Source organism: Equus przewalskii, chromosome 12 (assembly GCF_037783145.1).
Source record: "Equus przewalskii isolate Varuska chromosome 12, EquPr2, whole genome shotgun sequence".
NCBI lineage: Eukaryota > Metazoa > Chordata > Mammalia > Perissodactyla > Equidae > Equus > Equus przewalskii.
The window spans coordinates 21346536-21373696 of record NC_091842.1 but is presented as its reverse complement, the minus strand read 5'-3'; the positions used below and the strand labels follow the sequence as shown (position 1 = coordinate 21373696).

Genomic DNA, 27161 nt, shown 5'->3' with positions numbered 1-27161 from the left:
AATCACTGGGTCTCGGGGCAGGCATCTGCTCAGGTTCATGAGACCATGCCAAACTCTTTTCCAGACCAGCAGTATTAATTTACACCCCACTATCTGTGAGTGAGGGTCCCCATTACACCACGTCCTCGGCAACATGTGACGCTGTTGGACGCTTACATTCTGCCAATCTGATAAAATTAAAATGGTATGTCATCGTGCTTTTTATTTGCCTTTCCCTGTTGACTGCGAAGTTAAGCAGGTTATAGTCTCCACAGCACCTACTTCAGTCTTACTTCCTACCCCCAACCTTCTCCTCTTCCCCAGAATCTCCTGAAATCTGGCCACCTTTTTATTGAATTACCACAACCCTAGAGGTCATGTCCCGGCGCTGGAGCCTGGTGGATGCACACCCCTGCAGGGCTCCGGCCCATCCAGCACTGTGCGGGATGCTTCACAAGCACTGATGACTTAGTGCTTACAGCAAACCCGCAGCAAAGAGTTGTGACCCCCATTTTACAGATGAGAAAACAGAGACTCATGAACTTACTCAAGGACACACAGCTGGGGCCTGACGGACTCCACACCAGGTGCTCTTGTCTCCTCTGCAGGAGACTGCAGAGGCAGGTGCTGCTACAGGGCCTCCCACCGCAGGAAGGCCCTAGGGCACCTCTGTCCTTGGTTCAGGAAGCACACCTGCTGGTCTGCTGGCCATCTGGGGAGGAAGTGTCTGTTGCCCTCGGGAGTCAGCCAGAGTGGGGAAATCCATAAAGGGATGGATTCCGGGCAGTGAGGACGCTGGGACGGGGAGGGGTCCCCAGCCGGTGTGCAGGAGCACTGGAAGAATTTGTTGTTCAAGGACGATGCTCCCCAGAACCAAGTGGCTTATTTTAGATGATGTGAAATGTCCCCGGGCCCCCTAGTGAGAGAGTTAGACCCTTTTCAACCTTCTTTCAATCCTCTGACAAGGAGGGGTGAGAATCTTAGCTTGGTGCCGGATGTCTTAAATGCCTCTCTGACACTCTTTGATCCTCCTTTTTAAACAAAGGCAAACCAGATCTCCAATTCCTGAGAGTCAAGGCATACTATCTCCCTAAAAGTCATCTACTGCCTTTTGTTTTCCTTATATTGAGTTTTCACATTTCATTGTATTTAGTTTTATGGTAAGTTGATTGTTTTGTTTAAGAAACACTTATAAAACATCTACTAAATGCCAGGCACTCTTCCAAACGCTTTACAAATACTGACAAATTTAATTTTCCCTGGGACCCTCTGAGGTAGATCCTGTTATTATCATCTCCACTTTAGATTACACAGGCCCAGAAAGGTTAAGTGAACTTCCTGAGGTCACACAGCCTGTAAATGGCAGTGCCAGGATTTGAACCAGGACAGGTGGCCCCGAGTCTATTTTAACCACTGTGGCGCCCACCTCCCCTCTATTTCATACTAGTTACCTGTTGATGGTAGTGATACCATCACTGTGATATTACATTTTCTTTTGAGAGGTTTATTGGAGCAAAAACTGGGAGGTCAGTTAAAAATAAATAGCAAGTAGATAACAGCACTGGTGAAAACCTTGAAGGCAGTTAGTGGCGGGAGTTCTGGAACATTCCAACATGGCTTCATGGATGCAAGGATAGTGTAGATGGGCCATGAAGGCTGAGCTGAGAGTGATGGGAGGGGGAGAGGTGTCCAAGGAGAAGACTTAGCATGAGAATTTGCCTCATGCAAAGGCACGAGAGGCATGACAGGGCCTGGGGTGCTGGGGGGATGGGGAGTCATTCAGAGCAGCAGGCCAGTAATGGCAAGAACCCAGCATCTTCGTATAGCATTTTACAGTTCACAGAGCACTGTCACCTCTGCTTGCCCACTGACTCTTCTTAACTGCCAGCTATAGTGGGCATTATTGTCCCCATTTTAGAGATGATAACTGAGGTCAGAGAGAAGTCCAGAGAAGTGCCATTATTTGCTCCAAGATGCTGTGGCTTCAAATTCTGGCCACTTTGCTCTATTTCACTGTATCAGATATCTTTGGTGGCAAGCAACAGAAACATAGTTCAATATGCTTGAGCAAAATAGATGTTTTTTGGCTTGTGTAAATGAAAAGTCCCGGTATGGACATCAGATATGGCTGGATCCAGGTCCTCAAATGATGCCCTGGGAACTCTGGGTCTGTATTTCTCAGTATTAGCATCATTTTCAGGCAGGGTCTCTCTAAGAGGTGACAAAGATAGCTACTAGCCTCCAGCAGGCACCCCCAAAATCATCTCTTTACTAGAGTTCTGGAAAAACTTCCCCGGCTGCTCTCATTGGGCTTGCCGGAATTGGCGTCCAACTCTGACCCATTCACTGGGTCTAGGCAGGTGGGGTGCTTTACCAAACAGGCCTCGGTCTGGTGTCCACCCTGTGGAGCAGGGGTTCAAGTCAGCTCCACTCAGACCACCGAGAGGCAGCTCCAGTCTGGGAAGCTCTTCACATAAGGTGAAGAGATGCCAAGCAGACAGAAGCAGATGCATCCTCTCCAGCCCCTGGGGCCTGCATGTGGTTTGTGCAGAGCTGAGGAATTTGGAGGGATGAAGAGCCTTGGATCTGGGCAAAGGGTTTGGTGCCTTATTTATCCTGTGGTTGAGATGGAGCCGCTGGGGAGGGACATGGACAGCGCTATGCCAGGCCTTGTGCTGGGGCTGGGGTCACAGGGTGGACACACTAGTGAGGGGTGGAGACGGGCTCCACCACCTGGGACTGAGGCGGAAGCCTCAAAGTGTGATAACAGAAGGCTCCTGCAGGCTTGGGGCCGGGTGAGGTCAGTGTTCCTTACAGCAGATTTAAATGGTATTTGCCCCATTATTTTATTTCAATAGTGCTGTTATTCATTTTAAAGTGTGTTGGGGGAAAAACACACAATAATGGATATTATTGCTTAGGAAGGGGTTGGAGTTAAATTTTAAGTGAATTCATTTCTAGAAAACGTATTAAATAAATAACACTATGCATGATCTACAAACATGGCCAACATTTAGAGGGTGAGAAATTGTGGACTCTTTGTCTAGAGCATTCTGGGGACCCCTCACTTCTGATGCTCTAAATGCATGTCAATCACGGCTGTTTCTTGAGTGTGTACGTGTCAGGGGTCATGCCCAGGGTTTTCTGCAAAGTGCTTCCTTGAATTCTCACAAGAATCCTGGACGCAGGCTTTACTGTCTCTACTTTTCAAGGCTCAGAGAGGGGAAGTGACAGGCCCGGAGCCACACAGCTGGTAATCTGGACCTCTCTGTGCCCTTCACCACTGCCCGTTTGGTGACTTGTTAGGGAGCTCTCAATGGGGCCAGAGTAGGATCAGGGGGAATCCAGGTGGGGGTTCTTCCCACGTGGGCCCAGAGATGGCGTCTGGAGGAAGCCATGGCTGTGACTTGGTCCCTGGATGGGTCATCCCTCTCGGCCCTAGTTCCAGCTCCAGCCTGTCCATGCCCTGAGCCGGGCAGGTGGATGCACGGGCCTGTGACCGGCACCTCCCCAAGCAGACACAGAGCTGGGGGTGCAACGGGCATAGAACCAGCTAGAGCCTGGCGTTGCCCCCTTGTGCGTTGCTCCTCTGCTGGAGGCACCAAAGGCCGCTCTCCCCAGATAGGCTCTTTCTGTTCTCCAAAGAGGTCTCTTCTCCATCTCACCCAGAATCAGTGAGTCCAGGTTGCCTTCATTTGGTTGGGCCCCGGTCCCCACTGTGCTCTCTAGTGAGCTAACCTGGGCTCTGGATTGAGCAAGAAGCCTCATTATTGGGCTAACCTTATCTTAGTTTCCAGTAGGGGTCTCCTTTGTGGGCTGATCTTGAATTTGTTATTCAGTAGGAAGCCAATCTACTGGGCTAACGTCAACCTGGGTGTTTCTTGGGAAGGAGGACTCAAGGTTGCTCCTCATCAGATGCCACTTTCCAAACCAGTTTCCCCTCGTGCCCTCCTCCTCCTCCCTCTTTTCTTTTTCGGATGGATAAATGCCCACATTTAACTCCACGCACCATCCTGCGTCAACAGGCCTAGCAGGGCTGAGGAGCATTGAGCTCCTCCTTCTTTAAATTCGCCTCTGATTTGTGACTGTTAAGGGGCACTGGAGGAAGGTAGGAGAAGTGGGTGGGCCCCAAGGGGTGAATCAGCCATGTCTAAAGGGCAGGAATCCTTGGTAGCATCCAGCCTCCTTGAATTCCTGTTTTTCTGAGACAAATCCAAGAACCTAAGGCAAGTCTTCCAAAGAAGGGATGGGGACCAGAGGGATGCTGTTCAGGGTCCCTTGGTCCCCAGGCCCGGGCCCACCTTCTCGCTGTGCATCTCTTCCAGGTTCCCGGGAGGCAGCATGCTGCGTGGCTGGGCTATCCCTTGGCTCCTGCTGATGCTCCAGGGTGGTGAGTAGCTGCCTCATGGTCTGCAGGTGGGGAGGGGCTGGGCTGGCCTACGGCTCCAGAGCACAGCTAGAGGCCACAGGGTCGGCGTCTATGGCATCTGTCCACTGGAAGCCTACACAGGTCAAGCGGCCAGCTCTCCATTAACCAGAACCCCTCCAACCAGAGAGCTCCACGAGCCAGAATGGCTCGTGAGTCCCAAGCGGCCCAGCCCACCAGCTTGGGTCTTCACATCTCACCAGGGGTATGAGAGGCTTCATCCTTCTGTTCCAGCCTTGGCTGGTGCCCAACCCTCAGAGTGCGGAAGTCCTGCCTGTGGTCTAACCTCAGTTTCTCCTCCTGTAATGACTCTCCTAGACATTTTTCAACAATCACTGGGTGCTCAGCAGGCACTGATGTTCCCCAGCAGGGGGAGAGGGAAGGGGGAGACAAAGCAGCCAAAGCCTTGGAAGGAGGGCCCTGGAGGCCCAGAAGATGCTGTGGTCGGAGGGAGACGTTAGAGAGCGAGCTGGGAAAGGCCAGGAGTTAAACGTGGGGTGCAGCCAGGGTCGAGAGACCCTGGAAACCTTCCCACAGCACAGGCTGGAGTGCAGGCCGGACTGGGGCGGAGGCCTCAGGTGCCACACTGCTGCCTCACCGGCATTTCTCTCTGGCTTTTACCAAAAGACCTGGAGCCTCAAACAGCTCCTCAGGAAACAGATGTCGGCTCCTCATTCTCCCTTTCTGAGTGACAGCAGCCCGTCCTGGCTCTAACGGCCCTCGGATCACCCACCATGGCCTGGGAGCAGCCGTGGGTCGTGACCACTCTTCATGCCTCTCTCTGCCTCCTGCATGCTCTGACAGCCCTGGGCGAGGGACAGCCCTGGGGCTCTCTGCCCAGGGATCTGGTACTGACCAGGTGACTGGGTTTTTACTGCCTCTTGTCCCCAGTGCTACCTCCATGCTGGTTCAGGGGCTGCTGTCTCCTCCCCAATGTTTCATTCCAAGTTTGGGACAAGTACTGTCCTTGGTGGCCTTGAGCCTAGCTATGAATGGCAGCTCCTCTCTGACTTCTGGAACGCTGGAGAGAACAACCAGGATATGAACTCTGAAAAGACACAGCCCCACGGCGGCTCCTGCAGCCTGGGTTTAGGTCCTGCCCAAACCAGTCCTCTTTCCTCCACAAAGCGTCTGAACTAGCCCCTGTGTGCCCGCCGACAGGCCCCGTGTTCCTCCCTGACGGAAGCCTCCTCCTAGAGCAGGACTCGCTTCCACAACTCAGATCCCTCCGTAGTGGCTGCCGGGAGAACTGTGTTGAGAAGGATTCTGGGGTCACACCCAATGGAGAGAGAGCGATGATCGATTAGCAATGTCTGCCACGTCTGCGGATGTGAAGAAGGAGCACAGCTGACATTCTGCCCTTCCCGGGCGAGCGTGCAGCAGCCCGGGCCGAGAGAGACGAGAGATGGGGTCCGTGTGGGTGCCTCGGAGTTCGCATTCTACACGCGCAGCGAGACTGGGCTGGAGGGTGTTTCCGATGACAGTGATCTTGGCACCGAATCCCGCCTCGGACCTAGCATGAGGCTCAGGCAGGGAGCACACTGCCCCTGCATCTTCATTAGTCAAGGAAACATAAGGAAAAGCCACTAACAATGACTCCACTTAAAAAGAGGAACAAATTTCTGGTAAATGGTGGGGGAAAATAGCAGAGTTCGCACTTGATCTTACAAAACTAAACTAAAGCTTTACTTTCTCAGACGCTTGAAATTTAGATTGTGACCGACCGTTGTATTTTTAGAACAAGAGTGACGCAATCGGTGCTGGGGCGGGGCAGCCTCAGGCGCCCACGTCTCCCGTCCAGCTGCGCTGGCCCTCGCCGCCTTGGGGGTTCCGCCTGGGGGGCTCCGGCGGCTCCCGGCTCGGAGGAGCTGCGGCCGCGGCCCCCAGGGGTCTCCGGCTGCCCTCCCGCATGCACGAAGCCGCGCCCCCGCCTGTGGGGAGCTCAGGACGCAGCTCCTGAGACGGGCGGGCTGCAGGGACGCTGTCCAGGAGGCTGGACATGGCAGGGGAGGGGGGTGCTGCGGAGGCCTCGCTTAGCCTCTTACGCTTCACATTACGAGTGTCTTGGCCCCATAGCCACCCGGGAAACTGGGGACTCAAACAAGGAATTCTCAGCTGGCAAGCACCCCTTTGCCCCAGGCGCACATCTTGGTGGTCCCTGGGTCCCCATGTTCATCCTGGCCCTGGGACCTCTGCTTCTACTCATCTTCCAGCCCTTGAGAGGGTGAGGGAGTGGGGAGCCCTGTAGCCCCCAGCCAGCCCCACACCGAAACCTCTGTCTCCCTGACCCTCCAGCCTGGGGCTGCTCAGACCTTGTCTGCTACACCGATTACCTCCAGACGGTCACCTGTATCCTGGAGACATGGACCCTCCACCCTGGCACGCTCGTCCTCGCCTGGTGAGTGGCGGGGCCTCACCAGCCCTGGGCTGCTGCTCAGCGTAGCCCCTGGAGGGGTGGGACAGGACCATAGGAGACCACAGACCATGTTGGACCTACTGTGTGCCAGGCAGGTAGTTTAGCAATAAAAATCATAGCTGCCACTTCCTGGGGGCTCAGCGATTTCACCAACAGCATTTGGCTTCACCTGGAGAAAGACCGTGAGCGGGGAACGACCGTGCCCTCTTACAGACGACCAGGTGGGGCTCACAGGACTTGTCCAGAGCACGCTGTTGAGAGGCCACAGGGCAGCTCTGTCCAGCTCCAAAGGCCGTACTCTCTCGCCCACACCGGCCTGACTGGTTTTGAGACCCGAGACAGCCAGAATCCCAAGTGATTTTTCTGAGTACTTAGTACATGCCGGCAGCCTGCTATGTCCCTTCCAATCCTCACAATTACTACTGTCATTTTACAAAAGAAGTCACTGCAGTTCAGAGAGGTTATGCAACTTGCCCAAGGTCACATAGCCAGTGAATTGCAGACCTGGGATTCAAACACAGGCAGCCTGGCTCCAAATCCATGGGTCCCTGTTAGTCCCTATTGTTAAAGAAAAAATTATTCATGACACTTGTTAAAGAATGCTGAGGCAGACTTTACTGAGGGCCATCACAATAGGTGTTGGGGCCGCTGCGTGGGGTTCTGCAGTGAGGGGAGAGATTGGGCTCTGAATATAATAAGGAAATTTGTAGCCAAGGAACAGGGTGGGGGGGTCAGTGGACAGGAAATTACTAAGAGGCAACGTCAAGGGTGGGTGAGGGCTCTAGCTAAGCCGACCTAACGAGATTCTTGCTGAAGGCTGCCAGGTGATCAGACATCAGCTGGGGGATGGTGGGGCATGAGGAGCCCGATCAGAGGTCGAGGATGGGGATTCTGGCTAAACTGACTCAGCAGGAGTCCTGCTAAAATTAGACAAGGCAGAGCCAGCACGGAAGCCCAAAGCCGGGGCCGGGGTGAGAAGAGAGTCAGAGGAGCCTGGGTGGAGTTTGGTCAAGGAGAGACTCTTGGTCAATACGCTGCTCAGGATACAGAGAAACTGGCTTTCATTCTGTCGTCATCAATTCATTCATTCATTCATTCAGAACACATTTATTAAGCTCCTGCCAGACACTTGTAATCACTGGGGGCTCAGCAGAGCCTAAGACTGACAAGGTCCCAGATGTCCTAGAGCTGACGTACGGCAGTGGGAGTGGCTGGGAGACAGATGATAAATATATAAACAACCGACAGGATGCTTTCTGAGACCCATGAGTGCTACAAAGCAGTGCATCTTGGAGGCGGGGCAGAGAGCGAGTGACACGGGTGAGGGTGTATCTTAGCCAGGATGGCCGGGGCAGACCTCTCTGCATAAGAAGGCGGCACCAGTGAGCTGGAGAAAGGGTGTTCTAGGCGAGGGCAGTGCATGTGCAAAGGCCCTGAGGGGGAAGAGGTGGTGAGCTTGAGGAATAGCGAGGAGGTCCATGTGGCCTGCAGAATGAGTCAGCATGGGAGAGAATAACAAGCAAGGGAGGCAAGAGGCGGGCAGGGGCCAGATGGTATGGTGCGGGCGGTGAGACGCCACTGGAAGGTGACAGGGAGTTTTTAAGGGTCCCCCTGGCTGCTGTGCAAGAGGGATAGATTGCAAGGTGGACGGGCAAGGCAGGGACCCCACCAGATAGCCATTACAGTGGTCCCAGCATACGTTTCTCTTCCAGCAAATCTTTAGCAAAGAACTGAGCCCACACATCCAATTGGCCCTGGAGGGTGGTCGTGTTCAGAGCCTGAGGATGTAGGTAGGGAAATAAATATCTGGCGAACTCCAATACATACTTCAAAACCCATCATTTCTGCCCAGTGGGAGTTACAAAGTCAGAGCATTTCCCCCAGCTCCACACCAAAAGCCTCGCTGGAAGTTCACCTAGAGCAGAAAATGAGATTCATTTGGCTCTTGTCTTGGCCCTCAACACAGGCACTTCTTGGGTATTGAGCGGGTGTTGGGTGGAAGGAGGGTCAGAAGGAGACCTGAAATGCTTCGCAGCCTTCCTCTTGCAGGGATCCAGTTGATGAAACTGACAGGGGCAGACTTAGGCTCGGTTCAAGCAATGGCCCAAATTTCCAAAGTTGACAGTTGCTGCCCTAAATGAGATAGTGAGTTCCTGGTCCCGTGGAGGTGTGCAAGCCAAGCCTGGACACAGTCCATCAGGGATGCTCTGGGGGGCGGGGTACCTTCCCTGAGAAAGGATTGGTTGGGCCAGATGACCCCCACCCCGCCTGAAATCCCTTCCAGCCCCAAGACTATGGGCTTCTGCCCTGCCCCTGTGCACCGAGTCCCGCCGGCCTGCAGCCATGACCGGCTGTTCTGTCCTTGAAGGCAAGACTCGTACGGAGAACTGGAGGATGAGGTCACCTCCTGCAGCCTCGGCCGCTCCACCCACAACGCCACGCACACAGAGTACACGTGCCACATGGACGTGTTCCCCTTCATGGCCGACGACATCTTCACTGTTAACATGACAGACCAGTCTGGCAACCACTCCCAGGAGTGCGGCAGCTTTGTCCTAGCGAAGAGCAGTGAGTACCCCTGGGCCCCCAGAGCTGAGGAGAACCCAGGTGGGGGCTGGGCCCCCTGCTCCTGGGCCGCCTGTCCCCCCAGCAGCGCTGCCCTGTCCCCGCCCTCATGGCTCCTAGAGTTCCGCTCTTTAGAGGCACCGCTGCCTGCGAAGGTGGCGGTTGGTAACTAGGTGTGGCCTTAACCAGAGAGGCAGCAGGGGGATGAGAAGGAGCTGGCCTGGGGCCCAGGACCTCGGGCCGCCCTGCTGGCTCAGCCTCTGCCTGTCTGTGACCTTGGACTGGTTCCCTATTTGTAGAGTGAGGGCCCTTTTAACCCTGACCCTCTAGGATTCTGTTCCCATTATGAGGCAAGTGGGGACAATGAGAGTCACAAGAGGAAAACCTCCCTGAGTTTGCTGCCTTTCCTGAGCTCCTGTGAGGCCTGGAATTTCTCTCTAGAGGTTGGGGGAGTCCAAGGGGCAGGAGGGGCCTGGCTGGTGGAATCAGTTGTGTCTGTGGGTCCAGAACCAGGACAAGGCAGGGAGGGGCCCAGGAGGCAGGTTTAAGTTGTGTGTGTGTGTGTGTGTGTGTGTGTACCCACAGTGGGGTGTCCAGGGAGGGGGTGAGAGTCATGTGCCCAGAGGCATGCAAACACAGACTGCAAAGAGAGTCCTGCCCCTGGGAAGGCCCAGCCCTGGAGGCTTGGGCGTTTCTGTCCCTGATTCCCAGCTGTGGGGTAAGGAGATATGAGTCTGTCATTCACACTCTGGGCGTGCAGGTTTGTATGACTTTGCTGAGTGCGTATTGCACCACAGAGGGTATGAGCGAAGCTGTGAACACACTCCTAGACACACTCAGACTCTCTCTCACACACACTCATAAATACATCTTCAGATGCACAGATCCTACCACCCCCAGGCCTAGACAGCACGGACACAGACACCCACATTCTCTCATACACCCACACGTGCACGCACACGCATGCACACGCATGCACACACATGCATGCAGGCTCACAGCCCTTTGGATCCCAGTGTGGCGAGTTCACCAGGCAGGCAGCGCCCGGCCCCACCCTACAGAGGAGAGCGCTGGGCAGAGGGGTGCTCCCTGCCTCTCCGCCCTGGGGCTCTGAGCCACATTTCTCTCTGGCCCCCTCCCACCCGCCCTCCCGGCCAGGGTCTGAGGCCAGATGTGGCAGGGAGCCGTATTCTGTCCTGCCCCAGCCCCACCTGGGCCCTTCCTCCTCCTGGCCCTGGGCCTCCCTGGGCTGAGCAGCCCCCATCCTTGACCCGGGCTCCACAAACATCTCCTGAGCTTCTCCTCAGCTGGTCCTCACCACCAGCGCAGGCCTCACTGGGGAACGGAGAACCCAGCCTCACTGGCCTGGGGAAGAGAGGAGCAGGCTTAGGAACTATCCAGAACAAAAGGACCATCTCTGAAACAGCAACAGCAATAAGGCACTCACCTCGGCCTCCGCCAACGGGCACCTTCTCCCCCCTCAGGCCACGGTGCAGGCTCAGGAGCAGCTGCAGAGTTCCTTTTTGGAATCCCTGAAAAGTTCATTTGTTGATTTGACAAATATTTCCTGAGGGCCTACTGTGTGCCAGCTCTGTCCTAGGAGCTGCAGGCACGTCATTGACCTGGGAGAACAAAACTTCCGGAGAGGGGGCGGGTGGTAGAGAGGATCACAGAGGGAGAAGTGGAGAACAGAACGTTTGTTCGATGGAGGCGCGCAGAGCTGGGAGAAGGTGGCAGCGAGGTGGCGGCGGGGGGACGGGGGGGGGCTCCCTCTTCTGCTGTGCTAACCCAGTGCTGTCGCTTGGTTCCCTGACGTTACCTCCTTCTGCTACTCAGTTTGGTCCCTGGGAATTTTCACCCTACAGGAGAGGGAATGAAAGCACATTACGTGCTGTGTCCCGCTCAAGTTCATAAACACATGTGGGATGGAGCAGAACAAGCAGTTTTGACCTTAGCCTGGGGGACACCCCGAGGGCGTGATATTGTGGCCCAGATCTGGCTCTTGCTCTTTCCAGAAGATGTCTGTGATGGGAGAACAGTCGCACGAAACTCGCAGGCCACCGCAGGGTCAAACTGCTCAGTGCAGGGCAGCCCCGTGGGCACTCAGTAGTGGTACCTTTCACATTAATGAATGATAATTTGTCAGCCTTAACACTAATTAGAGTCTTTTGACTTCTCTGAGAAGCTGGAGTTAAAAGAACGTGATGCCATCACTTAGAACAGAAGCATAAAACAAGAGGGTCTGGCCACAGGTTGCTTAGAAAGTGCCTGGATTAGTGGCTAACTTTAATGTTAGAGCGATTTCCCGCAATAATCTGGATTTCCAGGTTGTGGGGTTTTCCCTGGCCGCCCTGCTCTGCGTTCCCACCCGGCCTGACTCGTGGCGTCCCCTTCAGACTGGGAGGGCTCTTGTTTCCTCAGTCCCCAGGCCGGCTTCACCCCCTTCTATCACCTGCCGGCCCCTGAGGCACAGCCCCAGTCTAGTCCAGATCTCTCATTTCTCAGATGAGTAAACTGAGGCACAGAGACACGGGCTGCTTTGCCCAAAGTCACTGGGGTTGCTAGTCCTGGGCTCGGCCACGGCCGGTCAGGCAACGGGGAACGTCTTCCCGTCACCATCTCCTTCTCAGCTGCTGCCGAATCTCACCTCGTTTCGTCTTTCTGGCTTTTTCTTTTAAGTCAAGCCATCTCCCCCTTTCAACGTGACCGTGACCTTCTCGGGACTTTACAACATCTCCTGGAGCTCCAGTTACGATTCCTACGGGCTGCAGGGCAAGCTTCAGTACGAGCTGCAGTACAAGATGCGGGGAGATCCCTGGGCTCTGGTGAGGCGCGTGGGCAGCAGGGGGGTGGGCAGTGGCCAGCATCCGGGAGCAGGAGAGCTCTGAGAGAGGTCAGTTTGTCATTCACAGCCCAGAGTGCAAACCAAGGACGCTCCAAGACGGAAGCGCTCCCAGGCCAGCTCACTGGGTGCTGCCCACTCCTCCTTTCTCCATGGGTGGGAGATCCCTTAGCATGCTTTCCTTCCTGTCCCTGTTTCCTCCCGTCAGCATGCCAGCGAGGAAGGGATTGGCGCCTCCCCAAGGTGCCATCTTGAGTCTAGTACAGTCACAGTAGACAAAGTTTCAGAAACAAGCAATCTGGAACCTTCCCACTTTGTTTAGAATGGCCATAGTTGAAGAGTTCCAGAGTTGTCCATAGCTAAGGAAGCCTGGTGTTAAAGGGACCATTGTTTCAAACATGAAGGCTTCTGGAGGTGTCCTTTGTTTAGAGTGTTGGAGAGTTCCAGAATGGCCGACTATTTAGAACAGTCTCAACTGTTCTAGAAGTATCCATCCTTTAGAATGGTCACAGATGAAGATTTTCCTAAGTGCCATTGTGTAGACTGCCCCAGTGGAAGACTTCAGAGGCATCTGTTGCTATGGCCTGTGGTTGAAGGCTTCCAGAAATGCCCCTCTATTGAGAATGCCCCCTGGTGGAGAATTGCAGACGTGTCCACTGTCTGGAATGCCGCCAGTTAAAGATCCTCTGGAGAGTCCATTGCTGCTCCTGGGACCCTCCCAGGCCCAGCGGGGGGCCCCTGCCAGGACTGTGAGTGTGCGATTTGGGATAAGAGAGAAACAGAACAAGGCCCTGCATTGCAGGCGAGGCCGAGGCAGTGCCCGTGGCTCTGTGCTGCCCACTCTGGGCTGGCCAGGACTCAGGCCTGGGCCGGATTCTGGTGGAGGGAGCAGAGACTGCAGGAGAAACTCAGTCCCGTTCCTAGGGGCTGGTGAAGGGGGGGTTCTACTGGAGGCAGAAGCTGGCCTGGTTGATCCTGACGCTACGCATTGTCCCCTGTGCTGGCAGAGGCCACAGAAAAGGCTGATCTCGGTGGACTCGAGAAGCGTCTCCCTCGTTCCCTTGGAGTTCCGCGGAGACTCGAGCTACGAGCTGCAGGTGCGGGCAGGGCCCCAGCCTGGCTCCTCCTTTGAGGGGACGTGGAGCGAGTGGAGTGAGCCAGTCATCTTTCAGACACAGCCAGAAGGTAGGGGTGAACCTGCGTGGACTCCCCACTGCTTGTACCAAGTCTTGTCCTGGTCCAGCGGCCCTGAGCCCTGAGATTTCTGGTAGGGCTGGAAGGTTTCTGCTCAGTCTGCGTCCCCAGTTGTAGCCAGCCCATGCCATTTCTGGAGCCCCTGCTGGCCAGGCCCTGCATTGGGTGCCAGCTTCTTCTCCTGGCAAGGCATCCGATCCTCCTAATAACTCTGTCAAGTGGGAATCATTACCCCATTTTGCAGGTGAAAAAATGGAGGCTCAGAGAGATGAAGTCACTTGCCTGGGGCGGGGTGGGAGCAGGATTTGAACCCAGGTCCATCTCACTTCAAGGCGCCTGCAGCCTTCTCCCTCCCGGGCACCCCCAGGCCCACGCCCGCCGCCCTTGCTCCCTGTGGCTCCTCGTGGAGGCCGGTTCCGCGTGACCTGGTGTTTGCTTCATTCCCAGGGAGCAAGGGAGGCTGGCACTCTGACCTGCTGTACCTCCTCCTGGTCCTCGTGCCCCCCATCCTTGTCTTCTTAGGCCTGAAGATCCACCTGCCTTGGAGGTGAGGACAGGGATTCAGGGAGGCAGGGAGGGGGTCCGCCTGAGCCACAGCCCCTGTGTGACCCGCCCAGGGCTGGGGGACACAGCCGTCATCATGACAGTGACAGTGACGGTGACAGTGATGATAACAGCTCCCGCTTACTGCCTGCTGGGCACCGTGCAGAGCTCTCACTTCACCCCCACAGCAGCCCTAGGAGCTTGATGCACAGCCATTACCTCCATTTAACAAATGGGGAAACTGAGGCACAGAGCCATCAAGGAACTCACCCAAAGTCACTCAGCTGTGAGATGAAGGAGGTGGACTTTGAAGCCTGTGCTCTTCACAATGACCGGCTGTGATGGAGTCCAGAGAGCTTTAAGCTTTGAGTCCCGAGGGGCACGAGGGGCCACCAGGTGGGGGTGCGGGGTTGGTGGGATACCTCCCCATCCCCTCTTATTCAGCCGGAGGTTTTGCCTCTATCTGTCTATATGCTGGGTTTCTTCTGAACATTGCCACTGAGAGAAAGGGTGCTGCTGATTGAAAACACAATGTGGCCTCCGCTGGCCTTTGTGAGTGCCGCTGGCTGAGGCCGGAATGGCAGCTGCCATGTGCTGAGCCCCCTAGGTGGCAGACGCTGGGCAGGGGCTCTGCATCCCCGGGCCATCTTGTTCTTCATCCAGAGACAGACAAGGACGGAGGCAGAGAAGCGTGAGGGGAGAGGACGGTGCTGACACAAGGATACATGGAGTGCCCTGGCGCCGGGCACCGGTTCTCACACTGACCTGCCCACAGCCCTTTGGGGCTGGCTCTCTGCCCATCCCCGGTTGTAGAGGAGGAAGTCGAGGCTCAGAAGGGGCAGCATTTGCCCAGCACAGAACAGGCTGCCAAGCCCTTAGACCCCATGACCCTTCAGGAACCTGCGGGAGAGCCTGGCGGCTCCCATCTTACAGACGCGGAAACTGAGGCCCAGAGTGGGGAGTGGGGTGGAAGGGAGGTATCGCCTGGATCTTGGGAGGTGCTGAGTCTTCTGCAGGACAAAGCTGGGGAGCCTCCCAGGGGAGAGCAGGCTGCCCTCTGGGAGGTGTGGCGGCTCACCTCCTTTCTGCCCTCGCAGGCTGTGGAAGAAGGTCTGGGTACAGGTGCCCAGCCCAGAGCGGTTCTTTCAGCCCCTGTACATGGGCCACAGCGGAGACTTCAAGGTGAGTGCCCCCACCCGGTGACGAGCCCCTCCGAGCCTCTTACCCTCTCCGGGAGCCTCGCTCCACCCTCACATCAGGGCCCCAGCCCCTCCCTGCAGCCCAGAGCCCCCAGGTCCCAGCCAGTCCGGGACCCGCCCTCAGTCTCTGCACAGGAAATAATTCCCATGGGGCAGGATGGCATGAGAATCAGACAAGATCACGCAGCACTTCTCGACCCGAGAAGCTGGACTCAGGGAGGGGAGAGCCAGGCGGCCCCTTGAGCCAGACTGGCCTCCTTAGAAGCCCTGAGATGGGGGCAGAGACGGAGTGGGTTCTGGGAAGGGCGCGGCCCCATCTGCAAAATACGCCGACTCCCTGCCGCGTCCAGCCAGGGCCACCGCCTGCTGTCACCACGGGGTTCTCTGTGCCCGACACCCACCCAGCGGCAGGAGGGGCCGCCGCAGAGAGGGTGTGGCGACGGCCAGGAAGGCCAGCCCACCTGCTCCAGCAGAGCCTGGAAGTCAGGAAACGTGGACTAGAGCGCTGATGGAGCTCCTGCTGCCTGCCTGGTGCCCAGCTGAGCGCCCTCTGCCCCTCTGCCCCTTTCGTCCTCCCAGCGGCCCCTGCGGGCTGGGCGCTCATTGCCCCAGGGTACCCATGAGGAGACGAGGCTCAGAGCAGGGAAGTGGCTTTAGTGGGGCAGAGGAGGAGTCTGGACTCCAGGGCACATGGGAAGGACCCTTTCCTTTTTCCTCTGCACCTTCCCTGAAGCTCAAATACCATGTCTATTTTGGTTCATTTTACCAATGCTCACGTGGCATTTGCTGTATACCAGACACTCTGCCAGGAGCTTCCCAGATATTAACTCATTTAGTTTAAGTACTCCGTGGAGTGGGTACTATTAGCAGGCCTATTTTACAGATAAGGAAACTGAGGCATAGAGAGGGTAAGTAACTGGCTTAAGGCCACACGGCTGAGATGTGACTTCAAATCTGTGGTGGTGGCCACGTCAGGGTTCTGAGACGAGCGTGCCAAGGAAGATAGGCTCAAAACCAGGAGAGTCTTGTCCTCAGGGAGTTTCTCTGCCCGTTGGATGGAGAGCTGCAGGACCCCTGGCAGCTGAGGGCACGAGATCCTCAAGGCTTGGGGGCCGCTGCCTCAGTCTGTCATCAGCCCGCGTCCCAGGCACGCAGAGGTTTTTCCAGGTGGCTTCCTATTCATTTTGCTGATCAACACTGACAGGGCACCTCCTGCGTCCCAGGCACTGTGGGGTTTCCTGGGATCCAGGTGTGATCAGGAGAATTGGGCCTTTTGCCCTGGCCGAGTGTCTCCTCTAGTGCCACACGAACAGGAGAATGCCGGGTTTCAAGAAACATCCTGGAGGACATAAAACAGGGGACCAGGTGGGGATTGGTCACTCAGACCTCAGGCCCCCCCCGCCCCCAGTGTCCCCACAACTCAGCAGTCTTGTCCCCTGCACCCACACAGACCCCAGGCCATGGAGCCACCGATTATCTGAGCTGGCAGGCTACTGAGGGCAGTGGCTCCTTGCTACAGGTGGGGAAACTGAGGCCCAGAGAGGCAGGGACAGTGGTGGGGACCGTCACTGGTCCCCCATCTCTCTTTATCTTCTGGTGTCTTTCTCGCTTGCAGTCTCTTTGTCTTGTGCCTCTATCTCTGTGTCTGTTTATATCCCGCCCAGCCCTGTGTCTAATCTGTGACTCTCTCCCTTTTCACTCTCACAGAAATGGGTGGGCACGCCCATCACCCCCGCCAGCCTGGAGCTGGGACTCTGGGCTGCGGGGACACCCTCGTCCCTGGAGGTGTACAGCTGCTGCCCACCACAGAGTGTGCCCAAGGGGCGGGAGCCCACGTCGCTGCCGGAGCTGGCAGACCTGGTAGAAGCCGACGGAGTGCAGGAGCCAGGCTCCTGGGGCCCGGCCCCCTCCATGGCCAGCAGCTTGGGCGGTTCAACTTACAGCCAGGAGAGGGACCGACCATACGGCCTGGTATCCATCGACACGGTGACCGTGGTGGACACAGAGGGGACGTGCGCCTGGCCCTGCACCTGTGGGGACGATGGCTACCCAGCCCTGAACCTGGACACCAGCCTGGAGCCTGGCCCAGGCACCGAGGACCCGCTCTTGAGCACGGGGGCCACAGTCCTGTCCTGCGGCTGTGTCTCGGCCGGTGGTCCTGCCGGGCTGGGGGGCAGCCTCCTTGACAGGCTAAAGCTGCCCCTTGAAGATGAGGCAGGTTGGGTCCCAGGGTCGCCCTGGGGTGGCGGGCGGCGAGAGGTGTCCGACAGCGAGGCGGGCTCGCCCCCGGCCGGCCTGGACATGGACACGTTCGACAGCGGCTTCGCGGGCTCCGACTGCGGCAGCCCTGTGGACTGTGACTTCACCAGCCCCAGGGATGAGGGGCCCCCCCGCAGCTACCTCCGCCAGTGGGTGGTCACGGCCCCTTCTCCTGAAGGACTCGGACCCCAGGCCAGCTAGTGAGGCTGACTGGCTGTCCCGAGCCGGTCGTGCCCCTGGGCTGTGCTGTGCAGGGGCCTGCAGGCTTTGGTCTCCGGACGGGGCCCCTGAGCCCCGTGTTGACAGTGTGCATGTGGGACTCAGGCACACGCTGGCATGTCTGCGTGTGTGAGCAGCGCACTGCCTATGGACATGGAGCATGCCCGTGGTTATGCCACGTGCCCAAGGCCACACGTGGGTCTGTGCCTGTGTGAACTCCCATGTACACAGATGTGAGCGGCACGCACCCCTGTGTTCACACAACGACACCCTCCTCCTTTCCAGGCACATGGGATGACCCCAGGTCACGTGCTACCCACGGCCCAGGGCACTGCCCGTGACAGACACCAAGCCCAGCCCTCCAGGTCCTGTGGCTCCAGGAGCTGCAAGAAGCCCATACTGTTCCTTATCACCTTTCAGGGGCAGGAGAAAGGGACGAAGTGAGCCCTTGGTGACCCTGGGTGTGGAAAGATTTGGGGGGGCCCACGGACCTAGGTCTGAATCTTGACTGTGACACCTCCTGGCTGTGCCCCTGTGGGCAAGTCGCTTCCCCACTCTGGGCTGGGATTTCCTGTCTGGACAATGGGGATGGCATGACCTACCTCGGGGGAGAAATCGGCGAGGTCATCCACGCACAGCGTGCAGCCCAGAGCAGACCCTCAATAAACATCAGCTTCCTTCCTTCTGTGACCAGGCCAGAGACTTGTGCTGGAGGTGGGTGGGGGCGAGAAACCAGCCACAGCGTGGGCGCCCGTGGGCCATCCCGCCCTAGAGGGACACTTGGGGGGTTTCCGGGCTTAAAATCAGTCAGCCTTACCTCTTAGAGATGGCCCCCACCAACCAAGATTTCTTTTTCTGGCTCCTGCTGCCCATGTTTTAATTCCCTTTATGTCCCTAAGAAATATTTATGAGCACAAGTATGTGCTGGGCACTGTGCCGGTGCTACGGACACAGAGGGGAGCTCGACGCCCGCGCGAGCCTGCCCTTGGCAGCCATGGGAGGTGGGGCAGACAGGAGTGGGCAGTAATGACACAGCCCGCCCGTTCCCCTGGCCTCTTGTTTACTCGTCCTGGGAAATTAGGAGGAAGTCAGGTTCTCGTTGATGATTTCTCAGACCTGCTGAAATGTGAACTAAGAAGCTGAGAAAATACTTCTTGGTGACGTTTTGAAAGCACCTTTCTGAAACAGCAGTTTTGGACAGGAGCTAGATATAAATGCTACGTATCACCTATGACTCATACTTTTTTTTTTCTTGAGAAAATAGATGGTTTCCCCCAAGCATATTCACCCTTAGAGGCGGCTTTCCCAAGACCACCAAGCAGGGTTAAGGTGGCAGAGTCTGCTCAGAGCCGCGGGCGTCCCCAGGCGGCCTGGGAGCCCTGGGCCCTGCCGTCCTGCCTAGCGGCCAGGCTCTGGCTTGTCTCTTCTCCTGGACAGAAGTCAGTCCCGCTGAAAGCTTCTCTGTGGCTCTCTGTAAAATGGGGTGGCTGGGCGGGGTGGCTGAGAGAACACACGAGACCTCAGTGCAGAATGGTTTTCATAGCGGGACTGTGAGCTGGGATCAGGGTGTGTGAGGCGGGGATGGGAGCATGAGTGTGAAACCACAGCTCCTGCACCTGTGAGCTGCCCCACCCGCCCCCACCATCACCCTGGAGACACTTGGGCCAAGGTGTGCTGTGGTTTTCACACCCTCTTGGGGGCAACAGTTTCCAGGTTCCAGCCGCCATCTGGGCCCCGGGTTCCCGGGGAAGCAGCTGAGCTCTCCTGCACACAGAGCTCTGTGCTGGGGTGGGGGAGGGGACACCCGGGAGACTGACGCCAGGCCGGGGGTGCTGGCTGGGGGCTCCGGCCTGGGCCAGGCACGGCTCTTCACTGGCTCTGTCTCTGAAGGGGCTCAGCTCATAAGCGTGGGCACAAGATGGGGACGAGAACTGACCCATCAGGGAGCATGGATGAGTAGGAGGCAGGAGGATGGGTGATGGGTGGCCAGTGGGTCCATCGGTGGGGGGATGGATGGATAAGTGACAGGTCTGAAGGAAGAACAGTTGGATGGATGGAGATAAGCAGAAGCTGGAGACAAAGGTGACAGATCAAGCATGAGCTCCACGGAGGCAACGACTGCAGTTTGGTCACTGCTTTGTCCCTAGTCTGGCACGGAGCAGGCACTCAGGAAAGCCTGACCGTAGCGTCTGCTTATTTCCATGGTGTGAATACCTCCACCACGGCCAATTCCAAGCCATCAACTTGACTCTAAACATGGAATTGGGAAGAGATGCACACAACTGACTCTCCTAGCTGGTAGGAGCCAGCTGTAGCAAACCACTGACGGGAGCAGGAGGGGAGGGGAGCAGACTCCAGGGAGGAGGCGGTGTTTATCGGACTTTGAAAAAGGAATAGGAGTTGTTAGGTGCACCAGCCATTCAGGCAGAAGGAAGAGCCTGAGCAAAGACCTGGAGGTGTGACCAAGCCCTGAGCCCCCGGAGGTGGGGAAGGTGGTTCCTTGTCACCCAAAGTCCAGGCCAGAATTGCTAAGGACCCTCTCTTCAGAGGCAGGAGGATTGACAGCAACCCGCGTCTCTGATTGCCACATTCTGCTCCTGGCCCAGCCATTTTCCATCTGCAGGCTCTAGAGGGGCAGGGATATCCATTTGATAAATGAAGTGAAGGTGCAGAAGGGGCCGGTGACTTTCCTGAAGTCATACAGTGGGTTAAAGATCAGTTAGAACTTGAACTCTGGTCTCCTGATCCCAAGTCCAGCCCTTCCTCACCTTGCTTTGCTGGAAGGTCAAGAGGTAAGAAACTCTTAGCAAACACCTGTGGGTGTCTTTTGCTTCTGCCCATGTAGCATCCTTGTGGGAGTGGCTGACACCAGCTCTAGGAGGGGCTACGTGACGCAGGCCTGGCCACCAGAGCATTCCATCCCTCTGCCACAGTACTGGTTCCTGGACAGACACGTGACCCAAGCTGGTCCATGTGCACTTCCTGCAGAGATTGCTCAGCTGTAGGGATGGACTAGGCCAGCAGCTGCTGGGGGCACCAGGAAGGAACAGTTTGCTTGCAATGAGGCCAACACACAGGAAAGCAGAGCTGGGAGATGGAGACATATTCCTGGCCATATCTCTTGAGCTCCTGGATCCAGCCATGCCTGAAACTACATTCCTTTTGGACTTTTGAGGTACGTAAGTATGGAAGTCATTATGCTGTTCATCAAATATTTGCAACTCTTGGCCTTCTGGTAAGAAGGCCTTCCGGCAGGATTGCACTCGCTGACCCCTTTGTGGTCAGATGGGGCCACATGACCTGGACTGGCTAAAGAGTTGTGAGCAGAAGTGGTAGTCTCACTTCTGGAGTAGAGCGTCTGACTGACAGTTGTGATGCTCTAGAGCATTGCTCCTCTCTGCCATGGTGACCAGTCATGTGGGAGATGTGGAGCAGAGCTTGCAGTTCACCTGTGACGGACAAGTATTGTGAGCAAGAAATAAATCCTGTTCTAACCCGCTGAGATTAGGGAGCGAGTGTTACCACAGCATAACCCCGCCTGGCCCGATTGAATCAATGAGCGGTAAGCTTCCCCTTTTTGCTTAAGGGGGTTTGAGATGGGTTTCTGTCACTTGCAGTAGAAAGCGCCCTGGCATATTCTCATCTCATCCCTGCATTGAGGACTCTCCTCCCATCCTAAGGAAGGACCACATCCTAAGCGACCAGAGCATGAGGCTCCACCACTTCTCATGAATGACCCAGGGCAAGCGGCTCCCTCTCGCTGAGCCCCAGTTTCCTCTTTTGTAAAGCGGGGGCAGGATCAGCCTCTGGGTTCACTCCAGGAATGAAAAGAGAGGACGAGGACAGGAACATCAGATGTGCGTTTGCTGCTGCTTCTGTCTGCACCTTGACCGGCCTCCGGGTCAGTGAGGTCCCAGCCCTTCCCCAGTCTCCTCCCCAGAGTTCCGAGTGCTTCCATGCAGGATGCCCTGAAGCTCACGTCATCCTCTGCCAGGATTTAAAGAACCCGAGAACTCCAGCATCCCGGCCATTCCCCATCAGTCACCACGAGGCCTCCGCCTGGGTGCTGTCTGGGTGTCGCCGCCGACGATCTCCTTTGGGGGGGGAGGGGGAGGGTGCAGATTGGACCCAGCCCTTCACTTACCCCTGGGAAACGGAGGACTGGAGGGGAGTGACTTGCCCAGAGTCACCCAGAGTCTGTGCACCCCGCTCTGCCTCCTGGGCTCCTTTTGGCCTCCTGCTGGAGGGGAGCCTCTTCTCCGCTCCCATCAGGGGACAGTTTGCCTGGGCTGGCCGCGGGCACCGTGGGCAGCACAGCCCCTCACAGTCCACCCGGGGTGCAGCCGCCCCAGAGGCACCTTCCGAGACGAGACGCAGGAGCGGCCTCCCCAGGGAAGGGGAGGGTAGCACGCGCACTGCCCCTCTAGAGGGGCTGTTCCACCGAGAGTGGAGGAGGGAGGAGTCCAAACTCGCACGGGGAGGGAACTGGGAGAGGGCTCAGCTGCAGCCAAGAAACGTCCACACACGAAGGGAAAACGAGGGTCAAGTCTTGCTCAGATGTCACCTTCTTGGCAGGACCTGCCCGGGGCCCTTGCTCGAAAATGCACCCCACTCCCCTAGTCTGATCTGTCCACATTTACTACGCTCTAGCGCATGCCTCCTCCTCGTTTACCATATTCGCTGTCTATCCCACTAGCGCGGGGATTTTGTCTGCTTTACTCGCTGTGACGTCTCAGAGCCTAGAACAGCACCCGGCCCACAGCAGCTGCCCAACAATATAAATGAGTCAATCAGTCATCGGTGCATGAATGAAGTAATCGATCGATGGCAGAGTCGTGACTGACACAGCAGCAAGCAGAGAGGAGGGAGGGGACGGAGCCCAGGAGGGAACCGTCGGCCTCCAGGCCTGGAAATGCCACAGAAGGGGACATGAAGATGCCGCCAGGGGTCTCCCCGGAAGTCTGCGAATGGAGCAGGAGACCCTCCCCGACTGCTCACACCACAGGGCAGCTGGCAGTCTTCCCCACCCCTGCTGGCAACACACTGGAGGGCTTTGCTTTTAAAAACCGATGGGCCCAGAGAAGAAACCTTTGCATTCTGCGATTCAGGGGATCTCCCCGCATAATGCTGGCTTCCTACCCCGAAGCAAACCCCATGCCTGCAAAGCCCAGTCGAGGGGAGGGGTCTGAGGCTACGCAGTCTAAGGTGGAACGCCAGCAGATCCACTTACTAGCTTCCAACCTGCGGACACCATTTGACCTCCTGTGCCTCAGTCCCCTCATAGATGAAACGGGTGTACCGGTCAGACACACCTCCGAGAGTTGCTGTGAGACCGGGAGTTCATTTGTGGGAAGAACCAAGAACAGCGTCTGGCAGGTTGCAGGCACTTAGAAAATGTTATCACCCCCCCAAGCCAGTAAGCTTTTACTGATCTCAGCCTTACACGAGGACGGACAATGAGCTACAGACCCCTGGAGACGGAGATGAACCGTAGGAAACAGAGATGTTGGTGCCACCTGCTGGTGAGCACTGGCCCGTGGCTGAGGCAGCAGCTGAGGGCGGCGCCCTCCCACCTTGCTCTCTGGGGACTCCACTTGATCTGCCAGGCACTGTGTCAGGGGGCTGATGCAGCTGGCTCCAACAATCCTCACAGCAACCCTCTGCGGTGGGAACGTGGTGACGAGGGCATGGGGTGGGGCAGTGGTGACCGGGGGGGCCTTGTTCCACGCTTAAGACACAGGCAGTGTCGTCAGATCTCCCCATTTTTCAAGAGTAGAAATTCAGATTTAAAAAACAATACGAAACCTCCAGTTTTTAAAAAATGTTGGCAACTAATTAAAAAAAAAAGGAAACGTTGTGCATTAAAGAGAACTTCCAAGGACCACATGCATGCTACAGGCCTGTGACTGCTGTAACCTGCTGGCATGGCAGGGGTCTTGCTGACCGGCCGGAGGCCTGGCGCTGGGCTGGGCACTGCGTGACAGCCCCGCACGAGCTCCCCATCAAGGGCCAGCATGGCCAGCTGAGGAGGAGGGGCTGTCAAGGCAGAGTGGGCGGGGGGGCCGCACCTGGCAGCAGGCTCAGCCATGGCACCTCCCTCCTCCTTCGGTTTTACTGGGGACCATCGCTGGCTGTCCTGCAGCTGAAAACAAGGAATCTCCTTGTGGATCAAAGATTCTTTAGGAAACACACAAAACGAAATGCATTTTATTTCACTTTAATTAAAAAATAAATAAATACATGCCAGGGGATTTTTTTTTTTTTTTTAATGAGAAAAGAGGCTGAAAGAACAAAACCAACCAACCCCCCATCTACAGGACTCCTGGTTTCTAGCCAGCTGGAGGCCTGTCAGGCTCAAAAGGGGGCCTGCAGGCTCCTCTCTGGGGGCTGAGTCCCAGCCTCAGGGGTCAGACGTCCCGCCTGGAGAGGAATGAGTCTCTGCTGAGGCCCCTGGCTGTGGGGCACGCAGCCTCCATTCTGCGACATGTCCCCCACCAGGCCCTGCACTCAGGCGCACTTGGGCTTTCTGGGGAGCCAGGAGACGCTGCTGTGGTGGCTGGAACCTGGAATGTGAGGTGTGCACAGATCGTGCAAACCCCAGAGCTGGACCCCTCACTGGCTAACAATGACAGTGCTGGGCGGGCAGCTCTGTCGCCACACGGCATCCACACCAAGAACCTACATCTTGGGCAAGCTCACTAGGGCCTCTCAAACTCACCCGAACCCAAGTTCCAGAGAGAAGGGCCAGCAGCCCCTGAGAGCGGGCAAAGCGCCTGCAGCAATGGCCGAGAGGCCCTGGCGAGAGAGGAAGAGAGCGGCTGGGGACCCGTCTCCCTGCAGCTGCTCCCCACGGCTCCCAGTGCGACAAAGCAGGGTCCTCAGGGACAGCCGGGAAGAGCCTGGGAGCAGGCGGGCTGGTGGCTCTCTTCCCAGAGTCCCAGGCAGGGAAACCACAGTCGGGCCGGGGGGGTTGACACAGTCCTGTCCCTGGGCAGCGGGTGGGCTGCAGGGCCCTGAGTCGTGGCCTCTCGGCTGCAGCACATGTGTGGGTGAGCCCCGCCTCCAGCTCGCTCCCTCTGCAGGAGCCAGCGGCGGGAAAGGGAGGGTCGTGCTGACCACACACATGGGCCTCATAAGTGGACCCACTTGTTCCAGTTGACCTCGTGGGGGAAGACGCGGCCCAGCCGCAGGGTGCAGTCCAGCGTGGGCTCATAGAACACCGTGGTGCTCTCGCTCGGGCTGGAGGGCGCCTCTGCCTCTTCGGCCGCGGGCTTGGAGAAGAGCGAGACAGCCGCAGGCTTTCTCAGCACGCGCTTTCTAATGCAGCCGAGGAACTCCAGGCCCTGCGGACACCAGAGACGCACAGCTCAACAGGTCGTTTATGGACCATGCCCTCTGTGCCGGGAGCTGCTTCCCAGGACAAGGGACACCCAAACTTGGCCTTGGGAGATAAGCAGGAACTTACTGGGAAGGTTTGGGCAAAAGCCCAGGGCAGGAGAGAGAACAGCACGGCCAGCATTTGCACAGCCGTACAGTGTCAAGCAGGGGTCGCAAATGGGCTCCCCCTGGGCCAAAGCCGGTTTCCAGATGGGGTTCTGTTTGGCCCATACATGCTTTAAAGTTCTGGAAATTCCACACTGAACTTCAAGTTTCCAGCCTCTATCGGGCGCTGGAGCCCCCGGGCACACTGGGCAGCGGGAGTGCAGGGCAGCAATCAGGCCGAGCTGGGAGGCTGTGGGCATGTCTCCAGCTCTCCTGGTCACCTATGAGGGTGCTCGCTCATTTGCTGGCCTGGCCCTGTGGGCTTGTGACCCCTGGTCTGGAAAAAAGTGTCAGAGACAAGACCCTGGGAGGGATGGCCTGGGGCAGGAACCCAGGGCAGGGGTCGGGGGCTGCAGGAAGCTGAGGCAGAACAGCGTGGAGAACCAGGGCTGGTGGCCAACTGTGCTAAAGAGCAGAGAGGCCAGATGCGGGAGGATGGAAAACAGGCGTAGGACTCCTTGGCTGGGTGTAGCTGCCCCAGACGGCAATGGGGCAGACCTCTCTCTGCAGGGCTGGGAAGGAAGGTGACGTAAGTAATATGGAGGGACACCTGGCTCTTCTGAGGAGCCTGGCTCTCTATGAGGAGGCCGGTGAGCTAACCTCTGCGCCTGCTGCACCCCCAGTGGGTGGAGCCTGCGTGCAGCGTCCATTCCCTAGAACTCATCGGTGCGCCCAGCACCCCCAGCCCCCTGAGACTCAAGCCTAGGAAGAGGGAGTGCCTTGGGGAGACAGGGAGGCGGTGCGGAGCTCTCCGCGAGCCCAGCCCAGTCGCACCTGGAGCAGCTCGAGCACGGCGATGGGCTGCAGGACGCCCTGATAGTGCTGCAGCAGGCAGCTCTCGGGCACGCCGGGCCTGGTCATGATGTGGTACAGCACGGCCTCCATCATGCCCTTGCACACCGGTGTGTTCAGGTGGCCGTCCACGATGCGCCACGGGCGGCCGATGAAGCAGATGCTCTCGCAGTCCCTGCAGGGGCGGGCAGACAGTGGAACGGGGAGACAGCTGGCTCACATGTGGCCTCCGCTCCACAGACAGGACACGGAGGCTCGGGGAGGCCCGGTGTGCCTGGCCAAGGTCACAGGGCTGGGGACCATCTACCTTCTGCTCTTCGACCTCCCCTTCCCCTCCCACATGGATGGAGGGGTCCCAACCCTGGGGCTCAGGAGCACTGGCTGAAGAAAGCTGTGACGCGGGGACCTGCTCAGACTCAGCATGACCAAGGCTGTGAGGAGCCAGTGGCCCCTACATCACCCCACACTGGCAAGGGAGGGAGAAGGCCGTAACTTCTGGATTTACCAGCTCTACCAGGGACCCTGGCCCAGTGGTTGCCCCCAGCCACAGGCCAAACCCCCAGAGGTCTCTGCAGAAGCTCTCCTCTTCTGTCATATGTAGGTGTTCCAGACACACTTTCCTCAGAACAAAGGTTTCTGCTAAAAACTACACCAGTGACCACAAAGGGCCCAGGCGTGGCACAGGCCCTGGACTAGCTGGGCCCTGGCTCTGACGGCCGTGACTGGGCCCTGGGAGGGCTACATCTGAGCTGGAAGCACACGGGCCCGCCAAGCTGCAGGCAGTGGGCGCACACAGGAGGCACCCTCAACAGAAAGGCCTCTGTGAAACCCACCGTTCCAGACAGACCTGGGCACTGCAGAGTCTGGTGCTTCTGGCCCCCGTTCACTACATGCAAGGAGCACCTGCCTGGTCCCCTCAGTGAGTGGCACAACCAAACACTCCCACACACTTCCAAGTGCCCCTGGCTGAGAACACTGTGCTGGGCAAACCATCCAATACTGCCTCTCCTGTGAAAGGTCTTCACATAATCATAACATAATTAACCCTGGGTCCCTTTTGGAAAGCCTGAGGACAAGCTCCCCATGCTCAGCAGCCCCCAGGCCTCCTGAATGCGAACCCCACACTCACCTTTCCTGTGCTGCTTGGGAGAGGCTGCCGGCCACAGACTTCTCTGCAAAACCTAA

The 27161-nt window shown here is 57.3% G+C and overlaps 2 protein-coding genes across 9 annotated transcripts in view; one reads left to right on the top strand and one right to left on the bottom strand.

Annotated features, from left to right (window-relative positions):
• Window positions 1-18332, top strand: part of IL21R (interleukin 21 receptor) — a 35170-nt gene extending 16838 nt beyond the window's left edge. For 4 of the 8 annotated variants that reach the window (XM_070566515.1, XM_070566516.1, XM_070566514.1 and 1 more), the window contains 8 exons: window positions 4305-4369; window positions 6701-6803; window positions 9190-9389; window positions 12066-12211; window positions 13236-13413; window positions 13870-13969; window positions 15063-15147; window positions 16872-18332. In XM_070566515.1, coding sequence (XP_070422616.1) covers window positions 4321-4369; window positions 6701-6803; window positions 9190-9389; window positions 12066-12211; window positions 13236-13413; window positions 13870-13969; window positions 15063-15147; window positions 16872-17624 — 1614 coding nt within the window. In that variant the 5' untranslated portion in view covers window positions 4305-4320 and the 3' untranslated portion in view covers window positions 17625-18332. Of the gene's footprint in view, window positions 1-4304; window positions 4370-5032; window positions 6031-6700; window positions 6804-8533; window positions 8612-9189; window positions 9390-12065; window positions 12212-13235; window positions 13414-13869; window positions 13970-15062; window positions 15148-16871 lie in introns of all 8 variants that reach the window. The other 4 variants (XM_070566519.1, XM_070566520.1, XM_070566521.1 and 1 more) reach the window with 2 other exon arrangements.
• Window positions 18333-23843: 5511 nt separating this feature from the next.
• GTF3C1 (general transcription factor IIIC subunit 1) overlaps window positions 23844-27161 on the bottom strand; it is a 79640-nt gene continuing 76322 nt past the window's right edge. Inside the window, exons 35-37 of the mRNA XM_070566488.1 lie at window positions 27106-27157; window positions 25959-26151; window positions 23844-24985 (exon numbers count right to left, since the gene is read on the bottom strand). Of these exons, the coding sequence (XP_070422589.1) occupies window positions 24773-24985; window positions 25959-26151; window positions 27106-27157 (458 nt within the window). The 3' untranslated portion in view covers window positions 23844-24772. The remainder of the gene's footprint in view (window positions 24986-25958; window positions 26152-27105; window positions 27158-27161) is intronic.